The sequence below is a fragment of the Rhinatrema bivittatum genome, chromosome 1 (assembly GCF_901001135.1).
Source record: "Rhinatrema bivittatum chromosome 1, aRhiBiv1.1, whole genome shotgun sequence".
Classification (NCBI taxonomy): Eukaryota; Metazoa; Chordata; class Amphibia; order Gymnophiona; family Rhinatrematidae; genus Rhinatrema; species Rhinatrema bivittatum.
The window spans coordinates 383,257,565-383,274,025 of record NC_042615.1 but is presented as its reverse complement, the minus strand read 5'-3'; the positions used below and the strand labels follow the sequence as shown (position 1 = coordinate 383,274,025).

The window sequence follows — 16,461 nt, the reverse complement described above, 5'->3', positions numbered from 1 at the left end:
TGGGAAATGTTACGTTGAGGATCCTGAGCCTCTGTCCTCATTCAGGAGGGGGGAAGGTAGTTATGGTGGGGCTGCTGAGAGACAGGTGTGAGAATTGAGAGAGATATTGGTGAAAGGATTGAGAATGACAGGTGGGGACAGGATGAAATAGAGACACTGGTGGGGACATGGTGGAGGAACAGAGAGAGCGAGAGAGATTGTTTTTTTTTTTTTCCAGTTAAAATGTTGTTTTGAGTGCAGTAGTCCACCTGCTTGATTTTTAGCATGACAAAGGAAAGAAAAGCCATCTCTTATGTTGCTAAACTCAAGCTTCCATCTTGGTAAGCATTTGAAGATGACATGACCCCCTCTTGTTTTCCCTCTCTGCTTAATGCAGAAGTCACAGATCTGTCCAGATTGACAATTTTGCTGGCTGTAGCCTAGCTTTCAAGCCTTAGTTGTTTAGCTGAGACTCCCATAATACTTTCTACACTAGCTGCTTATTAGCTTGGTTCATTTTACAAGCTTAGGGCTTGATTTATTATACTTCCCCCCCCCCCCCCCCCCATAGACACTGATTGGGTGAAAAGCCTTAATTTTTCTTACAGCAGCTTCATGGATTCTGCTGGAGCTGTCTGCTTGGCATTTAGTGTATTTCACATGCTACCTTTCAGTGTACAGTCAAGATGGGTTCAATAAAAACACAGACAAGTCTAAATGTAGGGTAAAAAAAATCCTATGAGGTGTTAAAATGCAAAGATGAAGCAGGGAAGATGTAGTATTCCAGCACAATGTAACTCAAACTGTAAAGGGAAGATGTGGACAAGTGTGTCTCTCAGAATTAATCCAAGCACAGCATTCTTCAGCTTGGTGTTGCTTCTGAAGCTTTTCTTTAGAGCTGGTGCATTAGCAACGTAATTTGAATAAAACTGGATGTGCTTGGACTTGTGGTTTTGATTGATATGCATTGCTCTCCTTCCTTCCCCATTCCAGAGTGGGTGGCATTAGGACAGAAAGCTGTGTGTGGGGGGATGTTTTTTTATTTTTAATATTTATTTTTAAAACTTTGGTTCGTAAGTCAGGAAGTGTTTTGAACAGCCTAGTTCATAAATTACCACTGCACAAAAACGTGCTCTGGAGGCCTTGTGTTAAAAAAAAATAAAAAAAAATTTTTTTTGAGTTGTTGCTTTTTATCTGCTTGGCTTTGTTTCTTTTCTAAGTGAAAATGTCTTCTGAAGCACAGGATGTGTGTATGTTTGTTTTTCATGACTTGGCATGGTCGGTTGGAGACCTATGCAGAAATGGGTCCACTTGTGTGGTTGCCAGCACACCTGCAGTTGCAAGCCATACTCTGTAGTAGCGTCTCATTGATGGTTTATTTACACCTCTGCTGTAACTTAAGCAGGACCTGGCTTACAGAACTGCAGGCTGTTTGTCAGTATAAACCAGGTTACCGCTCCAGTCACTCTCTGTTTAGGGCGAGGCTTAACTCACTCCATCAGTCAGGTTAAAGATCTAGGTGCACAGTAGTTCCTCCTCTTGACAACAGGTAGACATTGGGACAGTACCTCAACATTACTCAACTCTGCAGCTAGAATAGGGGTTCCCAACCTCTCGGGGAGCTTGGACCCCTTTTCGGCTTCAAAAAAAGTTTCATGGAACCTCCCCCCCCCCCCCCCCCCCCACACACTTCTCTCTAATTTTGCCATAGTACAAGAAATAATGAGATGCATTCCAGAGTCATTCATAACGGATATCACTTAATATCAAATAATGCTTACTGACCTAAACTGAATATACCCAGGGAGGGAAATTTCCAAAGCTCTTTAAAAATCGCTTTCATAATTGAAGGTTGAAGCCAACAGCGGCCTCCACCTCCCACTCCAGCTGCAATGGGGAAAAGGAAGCAAGTTCAAAAAGGTTCCAGGCTGGCAACTTGATTTGCTGTCCGGTCACATCAGCAGCAGTGCCCGCAGACCTGTAATCTAAATTTCTAAGGGAAACTCCCATGGAGTTTCCTTTTGAAAACTCGGGCCAGTGAGGGAAGGCCAGTGCTTTTTGTTCCTGTGTATTTTTCATCTGCTTTGAAGAGGGTGCAAAGTACATGTGTGAAAGTGTGCATGAGGATTTTAAAACTAAATCCTGCGTGTAGTTTTCCTCCCCTAACCTAGCCCAGCTCCTCCCCCCCCCCCCTTAGGTAAAAGCGTGTATGCTACTCACAGAGTGTGTACTTTTACCCTCAGTGGAGGGGGTTAGCAATTTAAAAAGTGCCTTTTGCATTGGTAAACAGGTGTTAGCCTACATAAAAAGGTGCTGAAACGTACCCTCCCTGAAAATTGACCCCCCTGGTAGCCTGCTTTTCTTTTATGATTCTTACAAAAACATTCAGAAAATGAGTCACTAAATTTAGATTTTAGAAAAAGCAAAACAATGGCCTGCTTTTCAAAGAGAAAGAAGGCTTACAAGATCTTCATGTCTGTCTGTGCATCTCCCTAAATAACTTATGTTTAATGACATAGCCATACCTGGCTGTTGTCTCCTCCTCTCTCCTCCTTGATCCCTGGTGGTTATCTTTCCCTTCTTCCCTCCTGGACCATGGTGGTCCTCTGTCCAGCATGATTCCTGGGGGTCCTCTCCTTCTCTCCCCTGATATGCTGCCACCCACTCTCATGCCCCTTAACCAGGTCAATCATGCATTCCTGTCTTCCTCTTTATCCTTCATTCCTGTCTTTTCCCTCATACTGTCAACCCTAGTCCCATTTCCTTTGAGCCATTCTATTCACTTTTCTGGTGCAGCTCTCTCTCTGAAAGGCCAGTGGCAGACACATGGCCACAATGGGAAGTATTTCTCACCTCTGTGTTAACCCTTCTTTCTTTAAGTGTGCAGCAGAGGTTGCAAAGGTTTTGAAGCTGCAGTCGGCCCTTCTCTTCCCCCACATCCTCACAAAGTGCAGCAGTGGGGGTTTATGATTCTTGAGGGCTGCAGTTGATCCCGCTCTTTCCCACCTCTGCTAAACATATGGCAGTGCGGTTTGAGGTTTCTAATGGGTGCGAAGAGCCCCTCTCTGTCCCGTCCCCCCTCCTCCTCTTCCTCCTCCTCCTGCTCGGCAGTAATGGGTGAAGTTTTCGGGGTCATAATAGGCCCCATTTTCACACTTCTGGCCTGCAGCAGCGACTCAACAAATCACAGGTAGCAGCAGCCTGGCGTCGCGGACCTCTGAGGGTTTGTGGCACAGACTTAACTCACAGAGACTGTACAGCCCTAGCTTTCAAGCCCTTGAATGACCTGGAACACTGGGAAGTTCCTAGAACTTATTCTTAACGCTCTGAGGACCAATCTGGCTCCTTTGGGGTTTGGACTGCTAGAGATTGTTAAGCAAGGCTGTAGCTCAGCGCACACAGCACCAGCCTTGAATAGAGCAGACCCCAGTTCAAGGCTGGCTGAGTATTTTCTGTGACACTTGGAGAGATGAGTACTGTCCCTGCAATTGTAAACTTTATATCCAAAGAGACAATATGAAAGCAAAATATTGGGTTTGCCCCTTTTTCTGCTAGGTTACAGTGTTACGTATGGAGGTGGCGGCAGAGGGGCTTGATGTAGGAAGAAATTTAAGTGAGAGATTCTGTGTAATTGGGGGCTGGGGGAGTGCACTGCTGAATGTGGCAGAGAATTTGGAGGGATTCAGGCTTTGTTGATGTGGCTGGTCACCAGGGAAGGTTTGCTCAGCAGTGAGCTAGCCAGGAAGGGCACCCTAAACTGAACAGTAGCCTGAGTAATTTATTGTGCAGGTGAGGCCTTTTACTTGCAGGTTTTATTTATTTATGGTGGCCAAAAGAACCTGGATTTCTCTATATTAGATGTGTGTTGGGAGTTTTTATTTTGTTTATTTTCAGTTTTTACCTAGCCTCTTAAATATGTCGTATCATCAACTCCCCTCTTTTTTGTTTTTGTTGTTTTTACCCAATGTGAGGGTGGAGTTCAGCTGAAAGTATAATCTTCAATTTGGGAGAGAGAGGATGTCTGTAATGGGCGCCAGAATAGAAAAATCCCCGGCACCTGCGCTGAGTGACTATTCTTTCAGTCTTGGAACCTGCCCAGGAGAAGAAGTTACAGCTCTGCAGCAGGGAGGAGGATCCATTGCTGCTCGTTAGGTGGAGAAGGGAAGAAGAGACTGGTAGAGAGTCGGGGCCAAAAATGCTCTGGAGGGGCCATGAGCTGGGGTCTGTCTGGTCAGAGGCTGGTGCCTGGCATGTTGAGCTACAGAGAAGCAGAGGCAAACTCAGACAGCTGTTAGCCTGTTACGAGGCCCAACCCCTGAGGATCCACATTTGTTCCTTGGGAGTTCAAAAGGGATTGGTGGGGAACACTGCAGTGTGCTGAGGGTTGGAGGCCGAGATGAGCTGTTGGACCCGGAGATCCCCAGCAGTGCTCATATTCCTGTAAATAGAATACTGTTGTGAAGTCTCGTTAACATATTAATGAGAGAGAAGAATTTGCTTTCTTCCTCCATTCCTTTACTTTTGTTATGTTGAGCACTTCTTTGCAATATATGAATCAATTATAGTTCAAAATATATGCAGGGGTTTATTCAAAGGTGTTTAAGCAGAACAAAAATAGTAACCTGAATTACAATTTCTGCAGGGTAAAACAATACAGCAGAGGAATAATGCAAACATAGTCCAAGATCCAGTCTGGGTCAGTTAATCCAGTTATATCAATCTTCTACATCATTAAAATAAAAAAATTAAGATTATATTTTGCCTAGTGCCTTAACTATTTATGAAATATTTTTCTACCTGTAATGGGCACTATCAGTATGCTTGTATTGTGCGGTTCCTTTTATTTTAGCCACCTCAGCAGATGATAAATATTGGGGGAAGGGAGAATGACCTCTTTTGGTTAGAATTTTCTCCTATTTAAAGATATTTATGTGGATTTTTTTTTTGCCCCAATTTGACAGTTCTTAAATAAACCTTGATTAAATTCTTAGTTTAATAACCTTAAAATAAATATGTAAACATGCTTATGCATGGATTTTGTAGTGTTTTCAACTTTGACTCTTTTGAATATGACATCACCCTTGTCAGATTGAGGATTTTCAATGGGGCAGAGCATGGACCTGGCACCTATCTCCTTCCTCTCCCCCTCCAAATTCAAGATGGCTGCCCAAATACTCTTAAAATGGCTTGAACTCCTAATCATAATTACAATAACACAGCATGTGGCATGTAATTGGGGATTTTCAAGGACATGAAAATCAGTGCTAGCATCTTCAAACCTTTTTTAACCAAACAAAAACTTTCATGTGGTTGAGAAATTCAAGATGGATGCCACAAGAAACGCTAATTTGGCTTTGCTTTGCTCCTAGTTAGAACTGTTTTGGTAAAACCTGTTCTGTGTGAGAGATCAAGCATGGAAAAGAATATGCAGCTTGTTGCTTGTGTTTGTAGAAACACTTCTTCACTCATGATTGGTTTTTGATTTGATTTATATTCCGCTTTTCAAGAGCTTCAGAGTGGATCAAGTTCAGGTACAGAAGGTATTTCCTTATCCCCAGTGGGTTCACGTCTAAGGGCCTAATTTACTAAGACTTTTCTCCCATTCTATGTCTCTGGGGAAAAAGCTTTAGTAAATAACTCCCTAAGAGGTCATTTATCAAAATGCGTTAGGGCGTTAGTCCCTCTTTCTCTTTCTTTCTCTCTTTCTGTCTCTCACTCTCTCTCACATATATGCGATAAAAGCCTGTCTGGGGCTTTTCTGCTTGTGATGTGAAAATATCGAGGATGCAATAAATTAAATGTGTGTTTCGGTAAAATAGCTATGCCAAGCAGTACCAGGAAAATTACCCCAACCATGCCCATTTTTTTTTTTATTGTCGGCACTATTTCTGCTATATTTATAGCAGTTTGATGAATCTAGGCCTAAGTTGGCACCTGAGGCAATGGAGGATGAAGTGACTTGCCCGAGGTCACAAGGAATAGCGGCGGAACCTGTTTGTCATTTGGGTTCTTTTCATTGGCCAATGTATATATAGATAGATTATAGATCTCTCTTTACATCTATATAGATATTGAGAGAGAACGATCGAGTGCATATGCCCAGTATCCTTATCTTCCTCCCCACTGGGAGGAGCCAAATATAAATGTGTTTATGGTGACTAGAAGCCACATGTAGCCACTTTCAATGACACACAGGGTTGTAGTTGATTTTGGGCAGTTAGAATTTTGTCTTTTTGTAGATTTTACTATTTAAAATGAATGAGGATTTGGTTAGTGCAGTTAGTGTAGCTGGGTTCAAAAAAGGTTTGGATAAGTTCTTGGAGGAGAAGTCCATTAACTGCTATTAATCAAGTTTACTTAGGGAATAGCCACTGCTATTAATTGCATCAGTAGCATGGGATCTTCTTGGTGTTTGGGTAATTGCCAGGTTCTTGTGGCCTGGTTTGGCCTCTGCTGGAAACAGGATGCTGGGCTTGATGGACCCGGTCTGGCCCAGCATGGACATTTCTTATGTTCTTAATGGTTTTCACTCAGGAGAAAACTAACATGATGTTGATGATAAAACAACAAAGAGCCTGCACAATGAAACTGCTCGACCACAAGTACTAGTAGTACCAGTTTAAACAACATAGCAAATGTACATTTGTTTTCCTGTGCACAGAACACTGGTTTCACAAATCCACTGATGTTGTCGCTGAGAAGGCCTGGAACGTCGAACCAGCAAGAATTCCCCATGCTGTCTTGGGGAAGGGGGAGGGAATGTTTGCTGTTCTGTGGGGATGGTGTGGGAGTTGTATTTGTGGGTTTATGATGCTATAGCCCCAACATTACTCTCTGCATCAACGGCAGGGGGTGGCAGGAAATTCGAATCAAACAGTTACCAATAAGGGCCCTCAACTTGGTGGTCGGTGAAACAGATAAGTATGGGAAACTAAGTGTGGGAGCTTGCTGGGCAGACTGGATGGGCCATTTGGTCTTTTTCTGCCGTAATTTCTATGTTTCTATGTAGAGCCCATTTCCTGTTGAATTGGAAGCTCAGAAGAGTGGGTGAGCAAGAGAAATATTTATTGAGATGTGCTCTGGCAGTGTGGGTGGGGTTAATTTGTAAAAATTATTGTTGAAAGCTACAGCAAACATTCATGAAGCTAATTAGTGGCTAAATAATCATGCTTTCCTAAATTAGCATGGTTGCCATTGGGTAATCTGCCACTTCGGCTGCTTCTAATTTTTTAAACGGAATAATTGTGTGTGTATGTAAACCCTAAATATTCTGTTTGTGTCACTGAGGCTAATAATCAGGCTGATACAGTAAGGAGCGGTAGGAAGAGCTGTGTTAGTGCCGGGCGCACCCGCGGTTGCCACATGCACAGTCCAGCTCACCTACCGCTCGATACTGTATGTAAATAGCTTGCAAATGCAAGTTGCATCTAAGAAGCGTCCGTGAAGCATTAGGCCCGCGCAACCCACTTTACTGTATAGAGCGCTATACAGTATCCTGGGTGCGCTGGCCTAACGCTTCACGGACACGCTGGTATCTGTCATTTCAAATGTCATTGCAAATGACATTTGAAATAACAGGTACCAGGAAGTGGATGGTTCACCGACGCTCGGGATTGCCAGTCCTCTCTCCCCTCCTCCTGAAGCAAGCAACGAAAGCGGGAAAAAGCGAAAAAAAAAAAGCGAAAAAGAAAAAAAAAAAGTAGCAAGAGAGAGAGGGGAGAGAGGACGGGCAATCCTACGCTCGGGATTGCCAGTCCTCTCTCTCCTCCCGAAGCAAGGCGCGAAAAGCAGCCTTGCTTCGGGACGAGGGGAGAGAGGACTGGCAGTGTAAAGCAACGAAGCGACTTACTTTTTTGCAGCCCCCCTCCGGAGACGGACATCGGCGAAGGCGACCGCGGCTCCCCTGCCTCCAGCTGCCCGCGAAGATGGACACATCGCACGGGCGAAAGCGGCCCCTGTGCGTGCAATTGGGCCACTCAAGATGTGACGTCACATGCCGTGACGCCAAACGTCGTGACGTCACGCCTTGAGTGGCCCAATTGCACGCACAGGGGCCGCTTTCGCCCATGCAGGCGTTCATCTTCGCGGGCAGCTGGAGGCAGGGGAGCCGCAGTCGTCTTCGCCGATGTCTGTCTCCGGAGGGGGGCTGCAAAAAAAGTAAATCGCTTCATTGCTTTACACTGCCAGTCCTCTCTCCCCTCCTCCCGAAGCAAGGCTGCTTTTTGCGCCTTGCTTCGAGAGGAGGGGAGAGAGGACTGGCAATCCCGAGCGTAGGATTGCCCGTCCTCTCTCCCCTCTCTCTCTTGCAACTTTTTTTTTTTCACTTTTTCAATTTTTTCCGCTTTTGTTGCTTTGGGAGGAGGGGAGAGGACTGGGGCTGCCCCGGAGACCAGCACCCATGGACGCAGCCAGGGCAGGTGAGCGGGGGCTGGGGGAAAGTTTGCCGCCTACCCTTACCCCTGCCTCTAACGCAGGGGTAAGGGTAGGCGGTAAGTTAGCAGGTTAAACGCGCGGCAAAACGGCAGGGTAAAAAAGCGATAGTCGGGGTGCACGTTACTGTATGGGAGGGAATAGCTAATTCGATCGTTTTCATGTAATATACATGCTGCGGACGGAAGGGGTTACCCGGTGATTTAAGGACGTGGTAAGAGTAGGTTAAAGGGGATAGTGTATCGCGGGTTGGACTAACGCGGCCGAAAAGTGGGTAGAAAGCGGGTTAGGAGCAGGGTAACCGCGGCCGCACTTTACTGTATTGACCTGTGTATCGGATGTATACCCATTGCAGGCCAGATCTCAGTAATGTTCTAAAAGGAAACCTCTTTTCAGCCAAAGGGCTAGTATGTTTGTCTACACAGAGGGGACTCTGCAGCAGTCTTCTAAATTCTGTTGAGTTCCTGTTTTACATATTTAGGATTTGAGCATGTGAGAAATTTTAACGATCGAGATTCTGAAATCTTGTCTGCTTTAGCAGGACTCCATTAGTGGCGCGGTCTAGTTCTCATGCTTGTTCTCTCTGTTGCTTTTCCTTTTTGCAGGAGAAACCATTACCACAAAAGCAAATTTTGGTGCTGGGCATGGATGGAGCTGGGAAGACTAGTGTCCTTCACTCCCTCACCACCCAAAGGGTCAATCGCAGTGAGACCCCTACAAAGGGCTTCAATGCTGTGTGCTTTAACATTCAGGACATCAAGATGGAGTTCTTAGAAAGTAAGCATGCGCTGTCCATTCTAGCAGGGAAGGCATCCCGTCAGCCCCCTCAGTGAATTCTGCATAATGTAAACAGGAGTGCGTTTTACCTGCATTACTACAGTGCTGGGTAAAGAAATTAGTAATACAGGGTGGCCCATGGAAAAGTAGCTTGCCTGCGTGGCACTGTATTGGAGGCGGGACACACTTCCATGGGCCACCCTGTTTAAGTAGTTAGAAACTGCTATAGAAGTTAGTTATAATAGTAAATAGGTTCTAGAAATTTACTATTCGTAGTACTAGCTTCCAATATTTTAAGTTCGATTATTAGTGTGTTGTTGAAAAAAAAATGTAAATCCCTGTTTTCATCCAGCTGTGGATTTTGTTTTGTGATTGGAAAGGAACAGAAAGCGGATAATTATAAAACTTGAAATTTATAAAAGAGAATGTGTTAATGTTTGTTTGTATTTCTGCTAAGTTGATGCCTAGGTCATTATGAAAGCTCTTCCGTACAGTCCTGCAGAGAATAGGTCTGATCCATTGTGTCTAGCATGGTGATTTATGCTGGACTTTTAAGGAGTTACTGGCGATTTGAGCTATGATTTAACTGGATCAGATAGGGAACTTATGCTATTATTAGTATAAGGGTTTGGGGGAGGAAATGTATTAATTGATGTGGTCTGATTCATTTTCTTAGTGAAAGTAGAATGTGGGACAGTCTGTTTTAGGGATTATTGTTTAAATATATTTTATTTGAATTATGTTGTATTTTAATGTTCTGAACCACTTAGGATAACATTTTTTGGAAAAAGACAGTATGGAAGTATGAAATGTAAATTATCCTGGTATAAGTCCCCTCATCAGAAAATCTCTTGTCAGTTGCAGTTTATCCTATACCCCTTACATATACAGTAAACATTTTCAATCTCCAGAAAAAGATTTTGCTCTGTGAAAAAATTTTTTTTTTGTGTTCAATATGTTTTATTAAGTGATACATAGAATAAACTACACAAAAGGCACAATCATGGAAATACAACAGGTAAATTATTATTAAAAAAAATAGCGTATACAAAGAGATCAGAGATATCCAAGGATTTGATCACATTATATCCCAAAGGAACAATCCCCTCCCCTATCCCCACCAGAGCTCTGCAGCTAGTTTCCAAAGAACAGAACCCAGGGAGCATTTTTCCTTTGCTCCTCTAGGCTCCATGCGCGTATCCAAATAAGATGCTAGGGCTGCGGCGACCCATCTTCTACTGAGTCCCAGCCTAACTCCCCAACCCCCAGAGATCCAATCTTTTTTTTTTTTTTAACCGATTGCCAGCTACAATTTTTAGGAGCCAAGAGATCAAGAGATTAATTATTTCTACAGCATTTTTCCTGTTCATTGCTTTATTCGGTTGTATTTTTATTTTGGAATTTTTTTCGCTTAACAAAAGATCAAATATTTTATTTAGTTTACTTTTGCTACAGTTGCGCAGGTGTGTAAGACAGTACACCAGTGCTTCTCAACAGCCCTTTACTCTGAGTACAAGTAGGATGTCAGTCCTCTCACATGGGTGACTTCATCAGATAGAGCCCAGCATGGAAAATTTATGTCAAAGTTTCTAGAACTTTAACTGAGCCTCTCTGAGCGTGTCCAGCATATACTATACCATGCATCCACACGGGGTCCCCTCCGTCTCCCCCCCCCCGCGGACGGTGGCAGCATTGAGTCTCTCTTAAATTCTTTGTTTTTTTTCTTTTTTTGTGTTTTTGCATGTTTGTTACATGTATTCTCATGGTATTGATGCGGGGTCTTCCCAGTTCTCTACTTAGTTTCTTTAGCCAGGTTTTTCGGTAAAGTAAGTTGCTTTTTTTATTCCTTTCGCTGTCATTACCCTTGAGCGGTAGTGCCTTTTGGTGCCCACTGGCCCTAGTAGGCTGACGCCATCAAGTTCAATTTTGCATCCCTTTTGTTTCGGGTCAGTATGTCCTCCATGCTCAAGGACTATGTTGATCAAGGACCCTCATGATTGATGTATTCTCTGCCTGGAGGCATCACACAACATCTGGGGTTGTAGCAAGTATGCCCAGATGACCCCAAAAGGGTGTAAGAAGTCCATTAACGGCTATTAATCCAAGTTTACTTAGGGAATAGCCACTACTATTAATTGCATCAGTAGCATGGGATTTCTTAGTGTTTGGGTAATTGCCAAGTTCTTGTGGCCTGGTTTGGCCTCTGTTGGAAACAGGATGCTGGGCTTGATGGACCCTTGGTCTGACCCAGCATGGCAATTTCTTATGTTCTTATAAGATCTGGCTTGATAAGATGAAACACCTCTTCAGGTCGGAGAAGGCCAGTATATCAACATCTGCATTGGAGGCATAAACATCGAGGAGCCACAGAGCCATACCGATAGACATCAAGCCATTGACATTGGCAGGATTGTCAATTCCGTTGGTGTCAGTGACTGCCAAGGATGCTGGAGACAGGCCATCATTTGCCTCTACCAGCTTGAAGACATTTAGTTCATTGTCTTCAGCCTTGGCACCAGGGATGGCCCGATCAGAGTACAGAGTGAAACCGAGGAAGCATCAGTCTCTGTCAATGCACAGTGCTGGGTATGGGGATGCACCGGCTTCGTCTGCGATGCCCCAAAGTGCCCCTGTGGTGAGGAAAGCCAAGCCTCCATTGAAACCTGGGGTATGTGAAGGCCTCCACTAGCTCTGATGCCTCAGATCCTCCTCTCAGTTCAGAAGAGGATGTCGCTGCACCATCTTGGCATCGGTGCTCTTCAAGAAGGAGCTGGAGAGGCACATGCAGAAGTCCGTGGAGAGGGTGGTGTGGAGCATCTGCGTCAGGGCGCCAACAGCACTGGGTCCGACACCATCCATCCGTTGGAATTCCTACATGCACTCATCGGAGTGTTACCAACACAGCCTGTATCAGTTCCCAGTGCTGTATCTAGTGGGGCATCAGTGGTGCCACTGGCTAATCCGGTGCTGGTCCATGTTTCCCACAGCCAGTTGACTCTTTACCCATACCATTGGCCAGGGGCTGAACACCTAGAGCACTGTCCCCACTTTAAGACAGTGAGGAGGAAGACCCACTTGACACCTAGGGGGATGATGACTCTGATGTCTCTGACAGTACATCAGATGGTCTCCCCTTAGACCCATTTCTTCCTGCTGACAAAGACTCCTCTGGAAGACCTCTTCATTACAGGATTTGTAAGGGTGATGGCAGAGGCCATCCCATTTCAGTTGCAGACTGAGAAGGATACCCATCACAAGTACATGGAGCCTGGCAATTACCCAAACACCAAGAAGATCCCATGCTACTGATGCAATTAATAGCAGTGGTTATTACCTAAGTAAACTTGATTAATAGCAGTTAATGGACTTCTCCTCCAAGAACTTATCCAAACCTTTTTTGAACCCAGCTACACTAACTGCATGTTATAATTAGTGAGGTTTGGGTGGATCCCTGGACCTGTGGCAGATGACCACACCCACGGGGGGAAGTCCCGTGAGGGGCCACAGGTCAGGCTCAGCTTAGGTCACACAAACACAGAGATTGATCTTTTATTAGACAATGTGGTGAAGCCACCAGAGGTGGCAGTGGTGAGTAGCAGAAGTAGCCTGGCTGGGCTAGTATCCCTCAGGCGCTGGAACAGCGACTCCTCTGGTAGCAGTGCTATAGTGGAAAGAACTGAGAATTAATGAGTATAGTGGAATAAGCACAAAGCCCCAGTATGGAGAACCCCAGGATAGGGAGAGCAGGCCCTTGAGGAGCGAGTACCTGATCCCTGAGAGGCTTGAAGGTAATGTACTCACACAGTGGTTCCACATAGGAGATGGCACTAGGGCTGGAACGGAGGCAGGCCCTTGAGGAGCGAGTACCGGTTTCTTGATAACGACCTGAAAAGCAAGTGAGGCCCCTGAGGAGCGGGTACCCCGTTAGCGTTAAGAGTCCAGTGGAAGATTGTAGAGGCAGAGTAGCTGACTACGGAGAGTGAATCCCATCCATGAGTATCCACCTTGCTAAATCAAAGGCTAGCAAACATCGTAGGCTTTAAATATCCGGGCAGCATGACGTCATCAAGGGGGATGCCCTTGAGGTTCACGCCAAGTAGGAAATAAGAGTGAGGGCCGCACGGCGCGCACGCCCTAAGGTACCAGCGGAGCATGGCAGGAAGCAGCGCCCAAGCCGGCCCGGGAACGCCGGAGAGGACGGCAGGCAGACGCCGCGGCAGCCAGGCGTCCATCCACAGCGAGAGGAGTGGGTACCAGCGGAGCATGGCAGGAAGCAGCGCCCAAGCCGGCCCAGGAACGCCGGAGAGGACGGCAGGCAGACGCCGCGGCAGCCAGGCGTCCATCCACAGCGAGAGGAGGTGCAAAGAAAGAAAAGTAGGCAGAGTGAAGCCGTTGGGAAGGAACGGTTGCAACACTGCACTAACCACATCCTCTAGCAACAAATTCCAGAGCTTTATTGTGCATTGAGTGAAAAAGAATTTTCTCTGATTAGTCTTAAATGTGCTACTTGCTAACTTCATGGAATGCCCCCTAGTCCTTCTATTATCCGAAAGTGTAAATAACCGATTCACATCTACTTGTTCAAGACCTCTCATGATCTTAAAGACCTCTATCATATTCCCCCTCAGCCGTCTCTTCTCCAAGCTGAACAGCCCTAACTTCTTCAGCCTTTCCTTATAGGGGAACTGTTCCATCCCCTTTATCATTTTGGTTGCCCTTCTCTTTACCTTCTCCATCGCAACTATATCTTTTTTGAGGTGCTTGTGCAAGACCACCCTAAGTAAAGTAACCTCGAGCTATAAAAAGGGCTCCAGAAGTGATCTGGGAAACCACAGACCGATGAGCCTGACTTCAGTGCTGGGAAAAATAATGGAAACTATTTTAAAGAATAAAATCACAGAACATTTAGGTAGACATGATATAATGGGACACAGCCAGCATGGATTTACCCATGGGAAGTGTTATCTCACAAATCTGCTACATTTTGTTTGAAGGGGTGAATAAGCGTGAGGGTAAAAGTGAACTGGTAGATGTGGTGTATTTGGATTTTCAGAAGGTGTTTAAAACAAATTCCTCATGACAGGCTTCTAAGAAAACTAAAAAAAAAATCATGGGATAGGAGGCGATGTAATTTTGTGGATTGCAACCTGGATAAAAGAAAACAGAGTAGGATTAAATGGTTTGTTTTCATGGTAGAAAAAGGTAAACAGTGGAGTACTTCGGGGATCTGCACTTGGACAGAGCTTTTTAATTTATTTATAAATGATCTGGAAAGAGATACAATGAGTGAGATGATCCCAAATTAGCAGATGAGACACAATTATTCAGAGTAGTTAAATCACAAGTGAATTGTGATAAATTGCAGGAGGACCTTGTGAGACTGGAAGACTGGATGTCCATATGGCAGATGAATTATAATGTGGATAAGTGCAAGGTGATACCTATAGGGAAAAATAACCCATGTTGTAGCTACATGATGTTAGGTTCCATTTTAGGAGTTGCCACCCAGGAAAAAACTCTGGGCGTCATAGTTGATATTACATTGAAATCGTTGGCTCAGTGTGCTGTGGCGGTCAAAAAAGCGATCATAGCAGAGACAGTCTGTGCTGTGATGGTGATACAAGGAATGACCATAAAATATAATCTGGCATGAGACTGATCTTTAAAACTGACTACACACAGAATCACTATAAGAACATAAGAAATTGCCATGCTGGGTCAGACCAAGGGTCCATCAAGCCCAGCATCCTGTTTCCAACAGAGGCCAAACCAGGCCACAAGAACCTGGCAATTACCCAAACACTAAGAAGATCCCATGCTACTGATGCAATTAATAGCAGTGGCTATTCCCTAAGTAAATTTGATTAATAGCCATTATGTACAAAGTATGATGGTTTTGCACTGAAGTATCTGTAATCAGAAATCCATCTATACAGTAGCCCCTGAGGCAGCTCCTGTGTGAGTGAAACTCTGCCAGAGTCTGACAAGTTCTAATAAAAGTCCCTTGATACACCGATCTTCTTTGTTTCTTCGCTCAATGGTTAGACTGCACCTTGAATTATGTGTACGATTCTGGTCATCGCATCTCAAAAAAGATATAGTTGCACTGGGGAAAGTACAGAGAAGAGCGACCAAAATGATAAAGGGCATGGAACAGCTCCCCTTTGAGGAAAGGCTAAAGAGGTTAGAGCTGATTAGAGAAGAGATGGGGGGGTGGTTATCATAGAGGTCTACGAAATCATGAAAGGATGTAATTGAATAATACAAGGACTAGAGGACACTATATGAAGTTAGCAAGTAGCACATTTTAAATGGAGAAAAAATGTTCACTCAACACATAATTCAGCTCTGGAATTCGTTGCTAGATAAGGCAGCTAGTGTAGCTGGATTTGAAAAAGGGTTTGGATAAGCTCCTGGAGATGTCCATAAACTGCTATTAATCAATAGAGAATAGCCCCTGCTTGTTGCCAGCATTAGTAGCATGGGATCTGTTTAATATTTCTATACTTGCCAGGTTCTTGTGACTTGGATTGGCTACTGTTGGAGACAGGATACTGGATTTGATGGATCCTTGGTCTGACCCACTGTGCCAGATCTTTCTTATTTATTTATTTATTTATTTAATAACTTTTATATACCGACGAACGTTGGGAACATCTCGTCGGTTTACATAGAACAGAACTTAGCAACAGGCTTTACAATTATTGCATAATTACATAAGGAACATTAAGAACATACAAATAACAGATTAGATTATACAAGTAGAAATTAGCAAAGTGGGATACGTGAAAGAGGTTATCTAAACTGGGGGGGGGGGGGGGCGGGGGAGATTCTGATATATAGGAGGGTATCCACAATTAAAGGAGGTATATATACACGTGATTGGGAACAAATTTTTATATACAAAATTGTTTCATGATAGGGTGCATGCAAAGCACCGCCCTAAGTTCCTGCCTAAGGTGGCGTCAGGCTTCCATCTTAAACAGTGCATCATCCTGCCAACATTTTTTTCTAGGCCCCATTCTCACTAAGGTGAACGAGCCCTGCAAAGTTTGGACTGCAAAAGAGCCTTAGCTTTCTATTTGAAGTGGAGAGAAGCCCTTAGCCAGTCCACTCAACTTTTTGCTGTTGCTAAGCAGATGCTTTCCAATTGGCTAGCAGACTGCATCTCCTTCTTGGGGGCCATGTCAAGACTCACTCTGTCAGAGCATGGCAGCATTGGTGGCCCACTTATGAGTAATTACCGTGGATGGCATCATCTGGGTTCCGCTGCTT

General features: G+C 44.5%; 1 protein-coding gene across 5 annotated transcripts in view; it reads left to right on the top strand.

Annotated features, from left to right (window-relative positions):
* The window catches only part of ARL9 (ADP ribosylation factor like GTPase 9), a 66,889-nt gene that overhangs the window by 19,509 nt on the left and 30,919 nt on the right, over positions 1-16,461 (top strand). For 4 of the 5 annotated variants that reach the window (XM_029601103.1, XM_029601068.1, XM_029601079.1 and 1 more), the window contains exon 2: positions 9,015-9,186. The exons of the other annotated variant lie outside the window; for it this stretch is intronic. In XM_029601103.1, coding sequence (XP_029456963.1) covers positions 9,054-9,186 — 133 coding nt within the window. In that variant the 5' untranslated portion in view covers positions 9,015-9,053. The remainder of the gene's footprint in view (positions 1-9,014; positions 9,187-16,461) is intronic. 5 annotated transcript variants of the gene reach the window in all.